The 16,722-nt window shown below is 34.0% G+C and overlaps 4 protein-coding genes across 10 annotated transcripts; 2 read left to right on the forward strand and 2 right to left on the reverse strand.

Annotated features, from left to right (window-relative positions):
• Positions 1-79: 79 nt before the first annotated feature.
• Positions 80-3,864, reverse strand: LOC100741736 (amyloid protein-binding protein 2). 2 transcript variants are annotated; one of them, XM_012383125.3, is made up of 9 exons: positions 3,648-3,864; positions 2,694-2,807; positions 2,366-2,616; positions 2,104-2,283; positions 1,777-2,032; positions 1,567-1,691; positions 1,211-1,490; positions 972-1,137; positions 80-902 (listed from the first exon to the last, which is right to left on the reverse strand). In XM_012383125.3, exons 1-9 carry the CDS (start codon positions 3,789-3,791, stop codon positions 673-675), a joined length of 1,746 nt encoding a protein of 581 aa, XP_012238548.1. In that variant the 5' UTR covers positions 3,792-3,864; the 3' UTR covers positions 80-672. The 2 variants fall into 2 exon arrangements, with proteins under 2 accessions (XP_012238548.1, XP_024221952.1); XM_024366184.2 differs by lacking the exon at positions 3,648-3,864 and adding an exon at positions 3,052-3,073.
• On the forward strand, positions 3,801-13,210 carry LOC100742092. 6 transcript variants are annotated; one of them, XM_033319683.1, is made up of 8 exons: positions 3,801-3,931; positions 4,009-4,153; positions 5,094-5,360; positions 7,499-7,720; positions 8,588-8,763; positions 9,585-9,743; positions 10,215-10,563; positions 11,168-11,612. In XM_033319683.1, exons 4-8 carry the CDS (start codon positions 7,531-7,533, stop codon positions 11,326-11,328), a joined length of 1,035 nt encoding a protein of 344 aa, XP_033175574.1. In that variant the 5' UTR covers positions 3,801-3,931; positions 4,009-4,153; positions 5,094-5,360; positions 7,499-7,530; the 3' UTR covers positions 11,329-11,612. The 6 variants fall into 6 exon arrangements, with proteins under 6 accessions (XP_033175574.1, XP_033175575.1, XP_033175576.1 ...); XM_033319684.1 differs by lacking the exon at positions 3,801-3,931 and having other exon boundaries at positions 3,938-4,153; positions 5,094-5,412; XM_033319685.1 differs by lacking the exons at positions 3,801-3,931; positions 5,094-5,360 and having other exon boundaries at positions 3,938-4,164.
• Positions 13,211-13,227: 17 nt separating this feature from the next.
• LOC100741972 lies at positions 13,228-14,719 on the forward strand. Its single transcript, XM_024366188.2, has 5 exons — positions 13,228-13,621; positions 13,690-13,904; positions 13,997-14,069; positions 14,159-14,245; positions 14,385-14,719. The coding sequence occupies exons 1-5, from the start codon at positions 13,392-13,394 to the stop codon at positions 14,578-14,580; spliced, it is 801 nt and encodes a 266-aa protein (XP_024221956.1). The 5' UTR covers positions 13,228-13,391; the 3' UTR covers positions 14,581-14,719.
• On the reverse strand, positions 14,537-16,582 carry LOC100742213. Its single transcript, XM_003487784.4, has 6 exons — positions 15,991-16,582; positions 15,699-15,911; positions 15,449-15,630; positions 15,190-15,373; positions 14,943-15,114; positions 14,537-14,864 (listed from the first exon to the last, which is right to left on the reverse strand). The coding sequence occupies exons 1-6, from the start codon at positions 16,237-16,239 to the stop codon at positions 14,752-14,754; spliced, it is 1,113 nt and encodes a 370-aa protein (XP_003487832.1). The 5' UTR covers positions 16,240-16,582; the 3' UTR covers positions 14,537-14,751.
• Positions 16,583-16,722: the final 140 nt, after the last annotated feature.

Raw genomic sequence — 16,722 nt, forward strand, 5'->3', positions numbered from 1 at the left:
GTGTTTAGGGAGAAAAAAGAATTCATTTTTACGTTTATTTTAAAAGCACAAATCTGTACATATATTCCTGTTATATTAATTTTTTTAATTTATTATTCTGAAATCCAAAAAATTTATCTAGATTCGTCATTTATTACAATGTTTGTATAGGAACAAAATATCAATAAAAAGTAACAGTACATCACATATCACATATTTGATTTCACAAAATTTGTGAATAAAAAATACAATTAGATTTTACAAAAATAATTACAGTTATAGTTATCCGATAAACCAAGTAGTATCTGAGAATTTTTGTCTAATATCTTGTAAGTCATCTGAAATGTGTGTAAATCTTATAATGATAAACATGTTCTAAATGCTGCTGACAATTGATCTCGACGCAAAAACATTCAGCTCTAAACATTCTCGATTTTTTTTGCTAAAACTAGTCGTAAATGTAGTTAATACGTACAAAATGGTGAGGTACAAAGAAGAAACACGAAGTTCATGTGACTATGTTTGAAGAATCTTAACGATACTGCCCCAAATATATGATTCACGGTATCCTGGGTCATATAACGTAACTCGTGATTTCATTCATACTTTGGCCCGAGTTACTCCAACAAAGTTGGAATCAATTAAATGTCAATCGGCGAGACAGTGATTATTAAACATTAATATACAGCTATATTACATAGAAAAGAATGTTTCGATTATTTCTTTGATTGGTTGTGGCCGTCTTTTAGGATCAATCGTTGGTTCTTCCGATTCCAAGTGTTTATCTCTTAACATTTTCCAATTATTTAATATTGTTGCATATTTTAGAACCTTGGGGTATTCGTTCAGTTTTGTGTAAACGTTTAAAAGTCCATGATAATCATATTCTAGGCCACTATAGCTTTTACCGAACAATTTTAAACCTGATATGATAAAAGTTAATTAGAACGAATGACTAAGTATGAAAAAATTATATAACGCAGTGCACATACTAATTTCGATACTCCTATAATAAAGTTTCTCAGCGTCTCTGTATCGGTTCATGTGGTAATTATATAACGAAGCTAAGTGTCCTATACTCAATCCAACTTCGTGATCATCTGGTCCTAATAATTCTTCTTTAATACGTATAGCTTTAAGATGCATTGCTTCCGCTTCCTAAAATTAACGACAAAAATATGGTAGTAATGTCATAAACGTTCAATTAAGTACATTTACGTGGAATATGTACCTTACATTTCCTCATGCTTTGATACACACGTCCCAAATTTCCATAATGTTTTGCTGTTTGTACATTTCTTTCGCCGAATGCCTCTTTTGCCGATTGTAAAGCGGATAAATGAAGGCATTCAGCCTTGAATAGTAGATTTTGTTTCGACAATTGCGTCGATGTATTATCTAACGCTATTTCTTCGAGAATTAATGCATTTATTCTTTTTGCGCTTGCTAACAACAAATGATCCCCATGTAAAAGGTTTAACATTATGTCTATTGCTTTCTCAATGTGAACACTGTTCATTTAAAGTGAAATAAAATTGTATGACTATTTTAAAATTGTTAAGAGTGATAAGTAACGGAATCATTTACCTTGCTTCTGGAAATTCACCAGACCTATACTCAAATACGTAAAGAGCATAAGCTAAATCCTCGTGCGCTAACGCAACGTGTAAATTCATTTTACCAAATATTTCTGTTCTAATAGCTAAAGCGTCCTACAACAAATAAAATGTTAAAAAATCGCGATGAAAGTTATATCGTATATAGAATCGTATCGATTCACATTACGAACGTACGAACCCTATAAAGGTTTACACTGTTGATTATGTTATCAAAGTTTAACCAGTAAAATCCATAATCTATAAGGACGTTACTGTACACTGGATGATCAACGCCAAATACTTCTTTAGCAAGATATACAGCCTGCCTGATCAAAAGACCAGCTCTCTGAAACTCGCGTTTTAATACACACGATTTTGCCGCCTGCCTTAACACATCAACAGTAACACGCGCAGACAACGCTGGTTTCAACTCTTCAAGTGCTTCTATACTCCATCTAAATCATCATCAATTGTATAATTAGTAATAAACACGACGAAGTTTATAAAAGAAAAATGCAATACGTACCTGTAGGCCTCATCATACTCGCTTTTCATATAAAAAAGTATACTAAACTCAGTATATATAGCTGCATAATTGTAATCATTATACCCGGCCTCTTTTAATCGTTCTATTAACTCTATAGCAAGCTGATGTGTTTTTGCGGCTTGTAAAAATTCGCAATACGCTGCTTGTACATGTAACAATCTAAATTTTTAAATGCTTATTACAAATTTATATAAATCTATGTAAACATAAATTAAATGTTTAGTTACCAAACATATCTTACTTTCTACAACATTCTAATGTTCTACACCAATTCTGAGGCGTAGAATTATTCGCAAGACATAATTGTTTGCATGCTAGCAACACCTGTTCACTTTTAGCATACCAACCACCATCGCTGAAAAATCCACCAATTCTTAAGCCTAGGTTTATTAATTTCTCATCTGCAGCTGGATTTTCACTAACATGGAGATAGCATACTGTGTAACTCATACTCAACTCTTCTTCAACTCGTATTTTATGATCTATAAGGCTCTGAAAAATTAATGGAAAAGAAAAGTAAACGTACACACAACTTTTAATCCATTTTCTCAATAAGAATAAAAAATTACCTGAAAGCTCTGTAGTAAATGTACACGACGGCTAGTGACTGTTAACATCTTGGAGAAAATTTCCAGATTGTTGAAGTCACACCCCAGTAAACATAATCTTTTTTCTTTGTACAACTGTAAAGCAAAAAAATCTCATAGATTATTTTTTTCATATAATTGCATTCATTCCTAACTTAAAAAGGGTGATGAATGAATGTTAGAAAATTTATAACAGATCTATTTTGCGATGAAATAATAGTGACGATCCGCACTATGAATATCTAATCAAGATTAATATATAGGAATAAAATTTCTATTGTATTATTAACTTAAAATTCTACAACGAAATGGACAAATGAATATATTTACTTTTACGCACTTGTCAGAAATGCAATTTCGCATGATTCATATGCGATTCGATATCCAACGCGAAATAAACGCAAAAAATTGATTGCAAAAAAATTGATTTGCTGTAGCGTAGAAGCACATACAATCAAAGAGTATCTCATATTTAACGAATCGTTCTACTGTTCCAGGAATCATTACGTTGCATTGTAAATATATGCAAAATATAAAAGCTAAGCATTAGCCGTAGAGGTTAAACATATGACAAGTACAATTTCTGTAACCCCCTTTCTGTTAAATCATCGTAATTTATTTGCCGTCATTCCCCACAAATCCCAGCTAATTCTACAAAACCTTATCGTCATACCCAATGCCAAAATACATTTTTATCATCTACATATAGCTGTCATAATAAACAGTGTTATGATCGCTCAATCGAACACGTAACATCGTTTTACATATCTAAATCAAAAACTAAAATCATAAACAGAATGTATTGTTTTTTTCGAATAGAATAACAAAATAACGTTAGATAAATAAAAAAGTTCATGGTTAAGTTGGTGAAAAAAAGTGGACGTTTTATCAGTGGTTTGTGAGGCGTTTAAATGGAGAAAATGTTTTGACGTTTACCTGATAATAAACATCAAACAGGACATCGTTCGGTAGATCAGGAAGATACTTTCTCAGCCTTAGAAATTTATTCGCGATTGCCAACACGCTCGATTGGTAAAGAGTTTTCGGGGAAAAGACCGGTGGATTGTGTGTTTCGGCCATTTTCCTAGAGGCCTTCGATAATCACGAACGCGCACACAGCCGTAATAATTGCTGTCACGTCGTCTCCGTGCGCATATGCTGCCGCGGTGCTCCGCCATCCAACCACCAGCGACAACCCCCACTTAGAAACGATGGTAAAAGTAAGTGTCTAGCGCGCACCAGATAACGAGATCGCGCTAATTCCTTTTTTTTTCCTTTTTATACTTGTTGCTTACAGTGATTTCGCGATATTCTCCACGGATCAATTCCTAAACCGTTACATAGCAATCGAGCTTATTTTTTGTGTCAGGCGCGTTATCAGTTAAGATGCTCGACTCAAGAATTGCAAAGATTTTCTGAGCCAATTTGCTCATACTACGATCGTATGTATAGGGTAAGGTTTGGGTTATTTGATTCGGTTTGGGTTATTTGAATTTCAGTATATCAAAATTCGACACTGTATCTTGTATAGAATAATTAAACTTATTGTATATTATAGGTAGATTGTGGATATTTATGCATCTTATTTGAAAGAACAAGAAGACTCACGAAAGTATTCGAACACTTGTCATGGAATTTTTTTTATGAATATATTATATAGATTATATGGAATTTTTTGAAATTTCGTTAGTATTATAATTTGAAATCAATCTGAAAATGTATATGAAAGTGATTGTAAGACACTTATTACAAATATAAACTTAGTGAAAAATTAGTATACATTATGAATAGTAGTCTTAAATATGCAATTAGTGCTAAAGTGATGGTTCTACTATATATAGCAGGAAATTAATATAGTGAATAATTGTCTATTTAAATACTTTGGTGATTTTTGCGACGAAAGTTCACCAATATAATCACTAATGAGATATGCTAATGAGATTTCAAAATGTTTTGTATAATATATACATACATAAAAAGGATTCTAGTATTGTTCGAATATGATAAAGAAATAAATAAAATAACAGAAATTAAGTATACACATTCTACTGAATTATAATAATTGTAATTGAGATACTAATATTAACTGTACGAACTTGTTACCTTTTAATGTGTAATGGAAATATCCTCATGGAAAGTTATGGCTATCAAGCTGTCAATTTGTACAATATATTTCACCGTTTATCACGCCATTTATAACAAATTAAGTAGTCTGTTCTCAAACGTAAGTCGCTTAAAAATTTGTTCGCAACGGAATTTTGCAAATTAAAAGGCAAATTGCTTAACTTAACCAAAAATTCTAGCACTCAAATAATCCTACCTTACGCTATATTCGCATTAGAATTGAATCAATGTTACAAATCGATATTTCTTTTTTATAAGGATATATATGCAATATATGATAGTATACATTAATAGAGAAGAAAACACGATGAATTTTGGAGGATTAACTTTTTGAAGAAGAATGATCGAAAAGATTAAACGTCGATGAAAAAGCGATAGTAAACATACATATATAGTTCAGAAAAAAGAGAGTCGATATTGTTGTGATCGTGAAAGAGGCTAATTAATGGCGCCAGCATTGGGCCATGTCTTCTTTGGCCCGGACTTCCTTTTCCAAAAATACGAGCTGCAAGATAAACGTCTAAGGTGATTCAACGTCGTCGTAATCTTTGGCACGGTGCAAAGTGGCTAAAAAACGGTAATCGGTTAAACGAGCAAGTGAAAGGAAATTGGCACGCGTACTGCCACCGATTGTGAAAGCTTCAATGTCAAATCGTATGCTTTTAATTGCATTAAAAATCGGATATCTCGCATTCGACGAATATTTCGAGTTATAGCGAATAACCAAACAAATCGGAACCTTTACTCAACATTGAATTGTTTTTTACAATTTTGTGCATTTGTATATTTAGACGCGCGCGCGCGTATTACGAAATACGTAATTATAACCTTGCATTCCATCGAATGCTTGTACGAGTGATTTCATTACCAACAATTAACATGTTGCTCCTATTAGTTGGCAATCGCGCGCAAATCTGCCGGTAAAGTCGTTTCTATACACGTGGCTATTGTGCACACGTTCCGTACTAATTCTATGCGTGTGCATTTATACACATATGTATATGCACGTGTATTCATTTATTGTACCATGTATGTGCATATGTATCTCGAAAAGTTCGTATGCCTTGAAAAGAAATTTATATTCGTCAAAACACTGCGATATACGGTTCACGAAAACATTCGGACACTTGCAGAAATATTTCGTGAATATATCATTCGTGTTGTACGGAACATTTTGAAATTTCATTGGCATTGTATATAATGAGATTTCTATATACATTTTCAGATTGATATCAAATTTGATCAGTATAATTAGCATATATAATTAATAGACTCCTAATTTTTATGCAATTTTATATTTCAACATAACTAAAGAAGTGGAACCTACATGAGAACTTCTTTGTCCCATTAAATGTTATAATGCCTCGCTTTGAATATTTTTTACATTTCACTTTTTACATTTTTGCGTATTATGTACATTTTGTACATTTATGTATCTTCAAATTATAGTAAATAGTATGAGCAACCATCTTTTCAAGACACGCGTTTCAAACTACGTTTTTAAAAAGCAAACTTTTATAGAAGAGAATATTTTTAATAAGGGATACGATACAAATTTTAAAACGTTTTATTGAAATAATAAATAAAAATTCTATTTGTTACGTCCGGTGACTCTACGTTTCTTTTTTTTTTTTTTAATTTATTTATTTACATTTTACAATTTGTCCAGTAGGACATTTGGTAAAATGTTATAGCTTAGTGATATAGTAATATAACATGTGGATGGCTACCCCCAGTGGGATACCATCTTCGAATGTGACTCCACGTAAACCAGAATCCATCCTTCGGTCGAGGCGGCTACTAGCAGTGCAAATATAATAGTCGCAGCGCAGTAATCCTAAGAAACCGTCATAAAACTGGCCATTTTTTTCCGTTAGGGTCCCCCATTGTTATAAGATACATTCAGGTCGAGACGTTCCTTACGATTATTGTTCCATCAGGTAGAAAAAGGGTCGGTCAGGTCTCCTCGTGTTCAATGGTCATTTTCATCTGTAAGTGACCGGTATTGGGGCGACCAATACCCAGCAATAATTTTCCTTTGCGACAGCATTGTCACCGAACTTCAGTCAATATCTCTTGACTAGTTTTTTAGCCTTAGACCATTTGTCATTTGTTTAACTTATTGTTAATTTGTTGCCTTAGTCATTTGTTTAACTTTTTGTTAACTTGTTGCCTTAGTCATTTGTTTAATTTATATCTATACGCAACAGTCTACAAAATTGTTGGAATAAAATGTATATTGTAACCTGTTACTTCAGTGTTATAATCAGTTCAACCACCTCTATTATTCTAAACGAAATAGGGGATCGATCATTTCGTGGTATCGATTATGTAACTGTAACGGGAATTTACGACTCTCGTTGGCGCTTTTCCTCGCGATCGCGTCTCTCCGCGAATGGTCGAACACTATTTGTTATTAGTAGATATCGGATGTTTATACATTTATGGAAAATTTAGAAGTGTAAAAATGTATATAACATGTAAAAATATATAAAATATTCAAAATAAATTTCTCATTATAATATTTAGTGACTGGAACAAATTTTTGTATAGGTTATATTCCATTAGTTAAACTCACAAAAATATAAAATTGCATAAACATTTGCAGTCCAATTATGTATTAACTATTGAGAGACAGAGACCTATATTGATTTTATTTTTAGAGGTATTTTCGATAGTGCACAAAGTGCACAGAATGGAAGAGGAATGCCCCCAGGAGAATAGAAGAGACGAGACAATGATGCAGACTACGGTCACGGGACCGAATACCTCAACGGATAACGTTTGCGACAATGGAGCACGTGTTTCCTGTCAAGAAGAGTTCACGTGTTCTCTGTATATCTCGCGTGCCGTCGGACCTCAAGGTCAAGTACAAGGAATACCAGGTGGCAAATTGCCTACTTCTTTATTTAGCGTATCCTCCGCTTGCATAAGTGGCCACACGTACATTTATAATATACAATGTGCCTAAAATTTGCACAGTAGTTGCAAGAAGTATTTAGACGCCATTATATTTACTACAGAATTTACTTTGGCTTACCAAAGTATTTAAGCATTCTATGTTCATATTGTATGTGTTATACATTTTGAAATTTTATTAGCACTGCAACGAGACTATCATGATTATATTGGTCAAATTTCAGACCAATCTGAAAATGTACCTAAAACTTACAAGATATTTGCAATAAATATATTAAGTATATAATAAATGTTAAAAATGGTCGAGATTTATTAATATAACGAATCGTTTAAATACTTTTGTGGTCCCTGTAAAATAAATGCTTAGACTAAATATCTTGTAATTTTTATATACATTTTCACATTTATTTCAAACTTGACCAATATAGTGAATTTTTAAAATGTTTCACATAACACGCATTATATATTTATAAAAGATGTCTACAACTTTGCCTGCACATATACTAATTAATTATATCTAAATAATTAAATTTCATATCGTTTGATTGTACTGTCATATACCTGCAAAAATTTAATACTGTAAAAATGATATTTATTGGTAAATAAGAATACGTGCAAATACTTTTTGCAGGCATTGTATGTTTTTTTTTCTTCGATACGACAACTGAAAATATGCAATCGGTATACTGTTACGTCAGAGTGTGTCAGTTCTACCTCGTGTTTGAGAAATGCTTCTTAAAGCATGCTGCAACAAAGAAATAGTTTTACGATATTAGTCCCCCTTGACGGCAGATGTTTAGATCTTGTTAGAGTTGACGAATAAGTTATGCCAGGTGGCGAGCTGCTACGTTCCAATCTAGAAGATGTGATCCGCGCGTCCGATCCATTGGCAGCCTGGCACGTGTCTGAAACACCGTGTGGCCTGATTGCGGCGTTCACACGCGAAGCTGACGCAGAGAAACTGTTGCAGCGTGGCGATTTGGCGCGTATTTTCGAAGGACCCGTACAAGTAGATACAATAGATGCAGTAGATGTAAATATGTTCCTAGTTAGCGATATTCTACTCTATGTTAACAAAAATCGATGGGTAATGCAACAGTATAGTTAACGTGTTCATTACTGCTCGAATTTATTATTCTATTACTTATAAATAGATTATGAATTCGTTTATACGTTTATAGAAAATTTAATGAAATGTACAGAATACAGATAGTAGTATACAAAAATATAAAGAAATGACCAGGTTATAACGTTCTTCTTTACAAATTCGCATAAATATATATAATGTATAAATAATTGCTATACATTGTGCATCGTCATATTTTATTTCTATATTGTTTACATAATTGATGAAAATTTAATCAAATATATATCGTGTATATATCGTGAAACTATGTGCCCTTTTATTGAATTTAACGTGAAGCGAACGTGTTATATTTAAAGATATAAAGAAATATGTACATATACGATACGTAAGCTTGTAATTCTTCTAATTTTCTTAATAATTATCCAAGTATAAAATTTTGATATCACATTTTTCTCTCCGTACTGCAGAGTAACTATGCAAATGTACAAATTCAACAGTAAATTGCGTATGAAATTACCATATAAATGTTACTTCGCGTTGTAATCGGCCGCTTTCCTCTTCGCTTTCTCTTATGCAAGAAAATGAGATAACCGAGCTTGCACAACGTAGGCTTGTCTCACTAAATCTCTGATCGCTTAGGCGATGTTATGAATATTTTATTTGCATATTTATTCCTTTCTCCTCTTTCATTCCTGTCTTTTGCATTCTTTTCAATTAATTATAATGTTTTTTTTTTCAATCAGGTGGCTCGATTCTCAGCAAAGGACTCTCGTTATAGACAGGCGGTTCTTCTTCGTGATGTACCCTGGGCCATTCCACTGCAAGATATTAACTCCGCGCTGACGAAACAGGGAATCACGACAGGAAGCGTTGAACGTTGGCGACAATATATACGTGTCGAGGTAATTACCTCGCTGGCGAAATGCTGACACGAAAAAGGAAGAGAAAATACATAGATTTTCGTTAAAAGCCCCGTAATCTTAATCAGCCACGTCCTACGATAATTCGGTTAATTTAAACATTAGATGTTAGTTCGATACCACGATGATCTGTAAAATGATCATTAAATAACTTTCAGTATAAATATCTTAAAGCAATTTTGATTATATTTTAAAGCTATTTATTGCAATAATTGAAACGATCATCGAATAGATATTTAATGAGAAAATATAGATTTTTATAGACAACATTATATAACTTCACATATAAAGTATATATACATATATATAATTTTGTTTATTGCAATAAATAAATCACAGAGAAGTAATACCTCAACGATTCCTTTCATAAATATCTAAGAGAGACAGCCAGGAAGTTGTGTCGTCTAGTCATTAGCAAGATAAAATCGGAACTGATTAAAATATTCTTCTCAGGTGCTGGACGCCGGGCATTACGAGCTATTGTTGCGTCAAGGACTGGACTTCTTCGGTGCGGCTCGATTCAGTGCCATTCCAGAACGTTGGTGGCGCGGAGGAACCGGAAATGCTGGTGGACCGCTGCAGGCAGGACCGGGAATAGTCAGCAACTTTCTTGAGACATCCAACTTCCAAACGGGAGATGGTGTTCTTCAGTGTTATCGGTGCCAGGGTTTCTGGCACATGGCTGCCAACTGTAGACATCTGCCACGTTGCGTTCGATGCGGAGAGCCTCACAGCGTTGAGTTTTGCCCCAGGCCTCGAAACAATCCTATCTGCTGTCATTGTTCCGGCCCTCATCATGCCGGTAGACATATTTCCTTGTGCGTTAAACGAGGCTACTCGATGATCGCTTCATCCAATAAATATTAGGAACTGATATATGAAGGCTACAGATGAAAAACACATTTCCTACCTTTCAAAAAATAATCTTGAGAGACATAAAAATAGCCTGTGGATGTTTATACAATTTAATATTTTTCTGAATATAATTGGATAAAATGGAGAATTCTAAGTAGAATTTAGAAAAAAGGAATGTAAGATTCTAAGCATGATAACGAGTATCTTGAATATTTTGTATATTTTTACATATTGCATAAATTTTGACACTTTTGAACTTTTCATAAATGCATAAACATCCTTATTGTAAGCATTAGACGGGAAAATTACGCCTGGTCGAAGTCTAAGATGTGCATATGTGCGTACATTTCCTTCTTTTTTTGTCTTTGTCGTAACGTTTCTTAATTTACTGTTCAATACCCTGCTTCATGTATATATTGGCGTTATTTGTTATTAACTTTGACAATAGATATAAAATATGCAATTCAGATCGTCGAGTAGTTAATGAGTTCATTAACATTACACTGCTGATCATATATCTGTTCAATGTATTCATACATTTCCAATTCCAGGCTACCGACAATGTCCGGTTCGGCAGCAACTTTCGAACGCTACTCCTATTAGTATCACGCTGAGCACTACCCGGATTGGAAACCAGTACCCGGTGAACGCGGCTTCCAAGACGAACGCGTCCGCTCACGAGCAGCAGCCCTTGAAATCGAGTCAATCTTAACGAGAAATTACCGCATATCAATGTATCGATTCTGTCCATACATTGACCTTAAGCTCTCGTAAATTGCACGTTTATCGATATTTATAGGTGTGCTACGGTCAGCTACAGAGTTTCCAAGCTCGCTTTCAATTCTTAAATGAAACAAAGAAACTAACGTACCAATGAACATTCTTTTCTATCTTTTTTACATGTATTTTTAACGATGTTTTTATAACTTTTAATCGACGTATAATTACTCTCGTGGAATCATTTAAATTGAAGATAATAAATCCATTAGAAAAATAGCAACTTTCTAATTGAGGATCACACGGGAAAAATATGATAAGTCCATTTTTGTTTATCTTACAATTAAATTCGACGATATAAACCTTTTGGAAATACGTGATAAGTCTACAATATTTTATAAAGAATAATATTAATTTAGTTGTTATGTTAGTTTAACTTAATTAACATTAGTCTATATATGACTAATCTTATTAATACCTTTTAAATGTCCGAGAGAATAATAAAACCACATTTTAAAAATCAAATGCGAAGACAGTTTTGATGTTTGACAACGTATACGACAAATGTGACTTATCATGTGTTTTACATGTGGCCTTCAATTTGTTTCAATGTTCGAATAGAAATTACATAGAGATTTTCGAGATCCACGGAGACATTCCGTTGAAATTAGCCATGTTTAGTAGTCAGACGATTCTCTACTCTTCGTCCCACTTTCTTCGCCCTAGTCTTTTCGAATCTGGGTTCCCCCCAGGTGCGATTCAGATATATCGTTGTTCATCGGTCAGTTAGTGAGTACTTTATACAGTTCGTGTTGATAAAAGAATGAGAATGGAGGGGCCTCAGCAGGTATATACCTGCGAATTCTCTAGATCGATAAGTCGAGGTGGGGAGGGCGCGATACTCACCACACGCCGTCCCACCAGCTCAGCTTGGGGCCGTTCAGGAGATTTTCAGAAACTTATCGAGTTCTACACGAATCCCGATTCCACCGGCGACAACGCTCAACTTCCAGATTCTACCTGCGTGCATTATAGATATGTTAAACGCATAGTTCAGAGCGACGGCGCATTGAATCTTTATATATATATATATCTGGATCTTATGTCTTCATAGTTGTGTGTGGAAAATTCAAACTTATAGTGTGCTTCTCGTTGAGTGTAACCACCATGCAATTGATACCTCAAGAATGAAAAGGATGGAAAAGACCGGTCAGGTATGGTCACTTTAGGGTTGACAACTTTTAGATTTTAGAAAGCAGGTAAAATACGTATTGTAGCATTGTAATAGAAAGTATATAATTAAAGGAATATATAATATGTCACCGTAATATGTAAGCAAATGTGTGTACGAAAAATCTTGCCGAATTTTAAGTTATGCAATTAGGAGATATATATGCTTTGAAACTAGTTTAATATTCGCTTTTATTCTTTCCCATGCTAAACTTTGTCTAGAAGTTATGTAATTCTTGGTATTGAGTTTTCATAGTAGACTGCCACGTAATATTTAATAGGTTTGCCCCCTTTTCTTTGATGAGTTCAGTGTCTTTAGTTAGTTTACTCGAATGTTTCTTTTCCCTATACTTTTTCCGTTGAAATACCTTTGACGCTTTGACAATGAAACGTTTCCGCGAAACGATAAAGCAAATGATCATAGGTATTTCCATATCTGTTTCTAATAATGGGGTGAAGAAACATTAATGCTAGTCCTCTAATAATAATTGGTACTGTTTTGCAGCAGCCGTGATTAGAAAGGGAAATCCTCGAAGGTGACCACGATTAAAATAATCGTTTGAATAAATTAAAACTAACAACAAAAACAGAAACATTTCTTATTCAGAATTCAAGGCGACGAGGATCGATTCCATTTATAAGCGAGGTACACTTCGAGCGAATTGACGATGCAATGCGTATTTCCCCTGCACCGATTTTGCAATTTTTCTGTCCTCCGTTTGTCACATGGATAATGATAGTTTCCGGCATGAAAATCCCGAGGATATGATTAAAAAGATCATGCGGAAAGATTAATATTCTTAGTGCAGCACGGATTAAAGGATAGACATGATCTCCACGAGTTGGATATTCTTCTTGGTTGTGACCATCAGCTCTAACAGTGTTCAGCAGCCGATATTCTTCAAAAATCCTTTCAAAGGACTGAATGGTATTGTTCCGAGGACTAACGCGTACATCAGAAACGAGATTAGAGCCGTTTATTACTATGAACAAACTGTGGCGGTGGTCGATCTCGGTACAAACAACGAACTACATAATTGCAATCTGATCGAAGTATAGTAAGTGTCTTCAATTAGTTTTAGAGCAATGTCTATGCACGAATAAGAAATTAGATCGGTATCTTTAGCGAGCAAGAAGAGGCTAATGAAGTTTTGAGAAATCTGTCGTCGACTGCAGTCCCACAGCTGGTATCCTTCGAACAAATGACGAAGCTCATGCAACAGTGCGAGTTATTGGACAAAATCCAGCACGATACGTTATCCACTGAGATGTCCCACACTGAGAACAAAGGTAGTCATGGTGTGGGTAGCGTGTTGTCTCTTCTCTCAGGCATCTTGCCAGGTAAATTTTTATAATTACTAGTTATTTTGTATGGTATTTGTAATTCACATCTGCTGAGGTAAACTTCAACGGTGTCGTCGTGTCGTTGGTAGGTACAAAATGGTGCGGCACCGGAGACATCGCTGAGAACTACCACGATTTAGGTCATGAAGCTCAAATTGATAGGTCAGTGCGAATATATTATGGTTATCAGAGCTACGAAAAGATTACGGTTGATTAAACGACAAAGATTTTAACATATCTTATTTTTCTAGATGTTGTCGCAGTCATGATCTTTGCCCTGTAAAAATCCGAGCACAACAAACGCGATACAATCTCACCAATTATTCTATATATACCAAGTAAGAAAATATTATAAGTTTTCATTTATGTATTCGTATAATTGTTTTGTGTAATAATAATCGTATACTAATCGTTATAATTCGTAGAACTGTTTATGATTATTGGTGCTTGACGTGAATTTTGTTCTTACCTTTGTAGATCGCACTGTGTGTGCGATGAGGCGCTGTATCATTGTTTGAAAGCTACAACGAATCCGACAGCGCAAGTAATGGGTCGTATATACTTTAATGTAATAAAAGTACCTTGCATCGAGGATGTATCGGAGGATACTTTGGAGAAACATACATCGATAAGAATAGGACGACGATTTATTCCTGTTCAAATGAGTTATTAAAACGAATGCAGCATTGCAAAGTGTTATCAACAATTTTCATATTTTTATACCGTCGCTAATATAAAGTGTGCAATTGGGAAGGAAGATTTACTGTTGTATAAATATTATACATATGTAAATATAATAATTATAAAGCTTACGCGATTCCGGCTCGATTAGTTGAATCAGTACCTATTGATCCTGCTGAGTTGTAGATAAAATTGCTTGTTTCAAAAATGACAACCGAGGAACGATGTTTTGTATCATTTCCTTAATGTCAACAGAATTGTGGTTATAAAGATTACCTGTAAAAAGTATTTATTTTTGTCTGTATTTACAAAATTACTATCTTTATAATGTAACAATAAAGTATTTCTCATTACCTATTAACCATAATGTTTCTTTTCTGATATGTATATATTGGCATGAAAGCAATCTATTGATCAATATCTCTAAATCTGATTGGGAATATTTTGGATTTTCTAATAGCAATTTTGCTAATTGCCCCGACGTCTCTTGCACAGTATTGGCCAATATTCTTATACATGCTGTAATCTAAAATAAAGAAGAACTTTAATATCATAAGTCAAGTATAAATATATGTTAATATTAATGGAGTCGTGTGCTCACAAATAGAAAGTTGTTTGTATTATTTTTATACAAATAATCCACTATCAAAGGTACTACATCATATAAAGAGGAGTTACAAGATTGTTGCGAAGATAATAATGCTAGCAACCAAATAAGGTATGGATCTTCGAATGAAAGAGTTCTTCTTATAGTAGCATTAGCAAGTTCAATCATCTCATTATCTCTAAAAGCATTTGTACAATTAGTGAAATATTTTTAAAGAGTTTTAAAATAATTAAGTAAGAAGGATAGTTGTTACTGGATGTATTTAGAACCAATATGCACATAATGCATGGCTGTATAGGCTACTGAAGGCACGATCATATTATCACAGTTATGCATCAGGGATATAATATATTTTAAGCAATCTTGGGCATGGAAAATTTCAAATGCTTTACTGCTTCCCGAAATCAGATTTCCCATCGTCCATATACAAACTTCCTAATGAGAAAACATGTCATTAACTTTATTAGTATATGTGATAGCATTATGATCATTTTATAACTTACCAATAGAGGATAGTTTAAGGTATCTAATTCTGTAACAAGATATGGTCCAATGCTTTTAGTTAATGCAGCACATGCCTTACTATTTCCAAGTGCTATATTACAAGAACAGCTAGCAGCACATAACTGCAATGCATTATTATTACTAGATAAATCACGTACCAAGGCAAATAAGATATTGTTCACTTTTAAAAAAGAATTAACATTGTCCTCGCTCTAACAAAGAATGAAAAGTCATGTTAATATACTTATTAACTACAATGCATTTGATATATATGTATCTTTATATTATAACCTGAATGAGAGCGTTTTGCAGTTGACCATACTCTTCGATAGATAATGTTCTCTTTTTAAGAGCTTTTGCCTTTTCAACGACGAACTCTGTTGTAAATGACGAATTTGTCATACGGTTTCCTAAAGCCACACGATTTTTGTTCCATGTTTCCGTACGATTTTTCTCCCTTTCCGTGTGAACCAATTCTCTCACACTTTCCCTAATAACCTCGACAGTATCTTCTTTAGTTGATTCTTCTATCTCCATCATCTTTATAATTATTTGAATAACTATAAAAAATTATGCGAACAATAATTATAAAAATTAATTTACAGAGAACCGGTTTTAACAGCGGTGCCTCATTGTACGGTGTTTATAAAGTGTTGATATTTAAACGTGACCAATCAGAAGATCGCAATCAGCTGACCGAAGTCATATATATATATATATATATGTCGGAGATGAAAGGACATCGGAACCTTTCTTGTGGAATGTTTGGGAAGGTCCCCAATACTTTAGTCCAGACTTTTTATTGCAGCTGTACTTAAATAATAAAACTGAGAAATAGTTGTTTATGATTTAATCCGGGTATGGGGGTCCAAGATTTATAACAGTGGGCTTGGGCTCGAAGTAACATAACGGGTCGCTAAACGTAGCCGCGATCACGGGAAGGACATGTACCTAACAGAGGTATGGGGTAATTACATAGCTCTCCTTAAAAACAAAGATTGACCCGAGGGGTACAGTGAGGTA

Source organism: Bombus impatiens, unplaced genomic scaffold (assembly GCF_000188095.3).
Source record: "Bombus impatiens unplaced genomic scaffold, BIMP_2.2 scf_0203, whole genome shotgun sequence".
Lineage (NCBI taxonomy): Eukaryota > Metazoa > Arthropoda > Insecta > Hymenoptera > Apidae > Bombus > Bombus impatiens.

Bases quoted from the DNA above. Each gene is read 5' to 3' on its own strand.
- LOC100741736 (XM_012383125.3), bottom strand. From the start codon at position 3,791: ATGGCCGAAACACACAATCCACCGGTCTTTTCCCCGAAAACTCTTTAC. The intron at 1,138-1,210 runs GTACATATTCCA...CGTTAATTTTAG, and splicing joins AAAGCATGAGGAAATGTAAG to GAAGCGGAAGCAATGCATCT. The intron at 903-971 runs GTATGTGCACTG...TTATCATATCAG, and splicing joins TTATAGGAGTATCGAAATTA to GTTTAAAATTGTTCGGTAAA.
- LOC100742092 (XM_033319681.1), top strand. From the start codon at position 7,068: ATGTATATTGTAACCTGTTACTTCAGTGTTATAATCAGTTCAACCACC. The intron at 7,721-8,587 runs GTGGCAAATTGC...AAGTTATGCCAG, and splicing joins TCAAGTACAAGGAATACCAG to GTGGCGAGCTGCTACGTTCC. The intron at 10,564-11,167 runs GTAGACATATTT...TTCCAATTCCAG, and splicing joins TTCCGGCCCTCATCATGCCG to GCTACCGACAATGTCCGGTT.
- LOC100741972 (XM_024366188.2), top strand. From the start codon at position 13,392: ATGATCTCCACGAGTTGGATATTCTTCTTGGTTGTGACCATCAGCTCT. The intron at 13,905-13,996 runs GTAAATTTTTAT...TGTCGTTGGTAG, and splicing joins TCTCTCAGGCATCTTGCCAG to GTACAAAATGGTGCGGCACC. The intron at 14,246-14,384 runs GTAAGAAAATAT...TTACCTTTGTAG, and splicing joins AATTATTCTATATATACCAA to ATCGCACTGTGTGTGCGATG.
- LOC100742213 (XM_003487784.4), bottom strand. From the start codon at position 16,239: ATGATGGAGATAGAAGAATCAACTAAAGAAGATACTGTCGAGGTTATT. The intron at 15,912-15,990 runs GTTATAATATAA...ATTCTTTGTTAG, and splicing joins TGCAAAACGCTCTCATTCAG to AGCGAGGACAATGTTAATTC. The intron at 15,374-15,448 runs GTAACAACTATC...AAATGCTTTTAG, and splicing joins ATTGGTTCTAAATACATCCA to AGATAATGAGATGATTGAAC.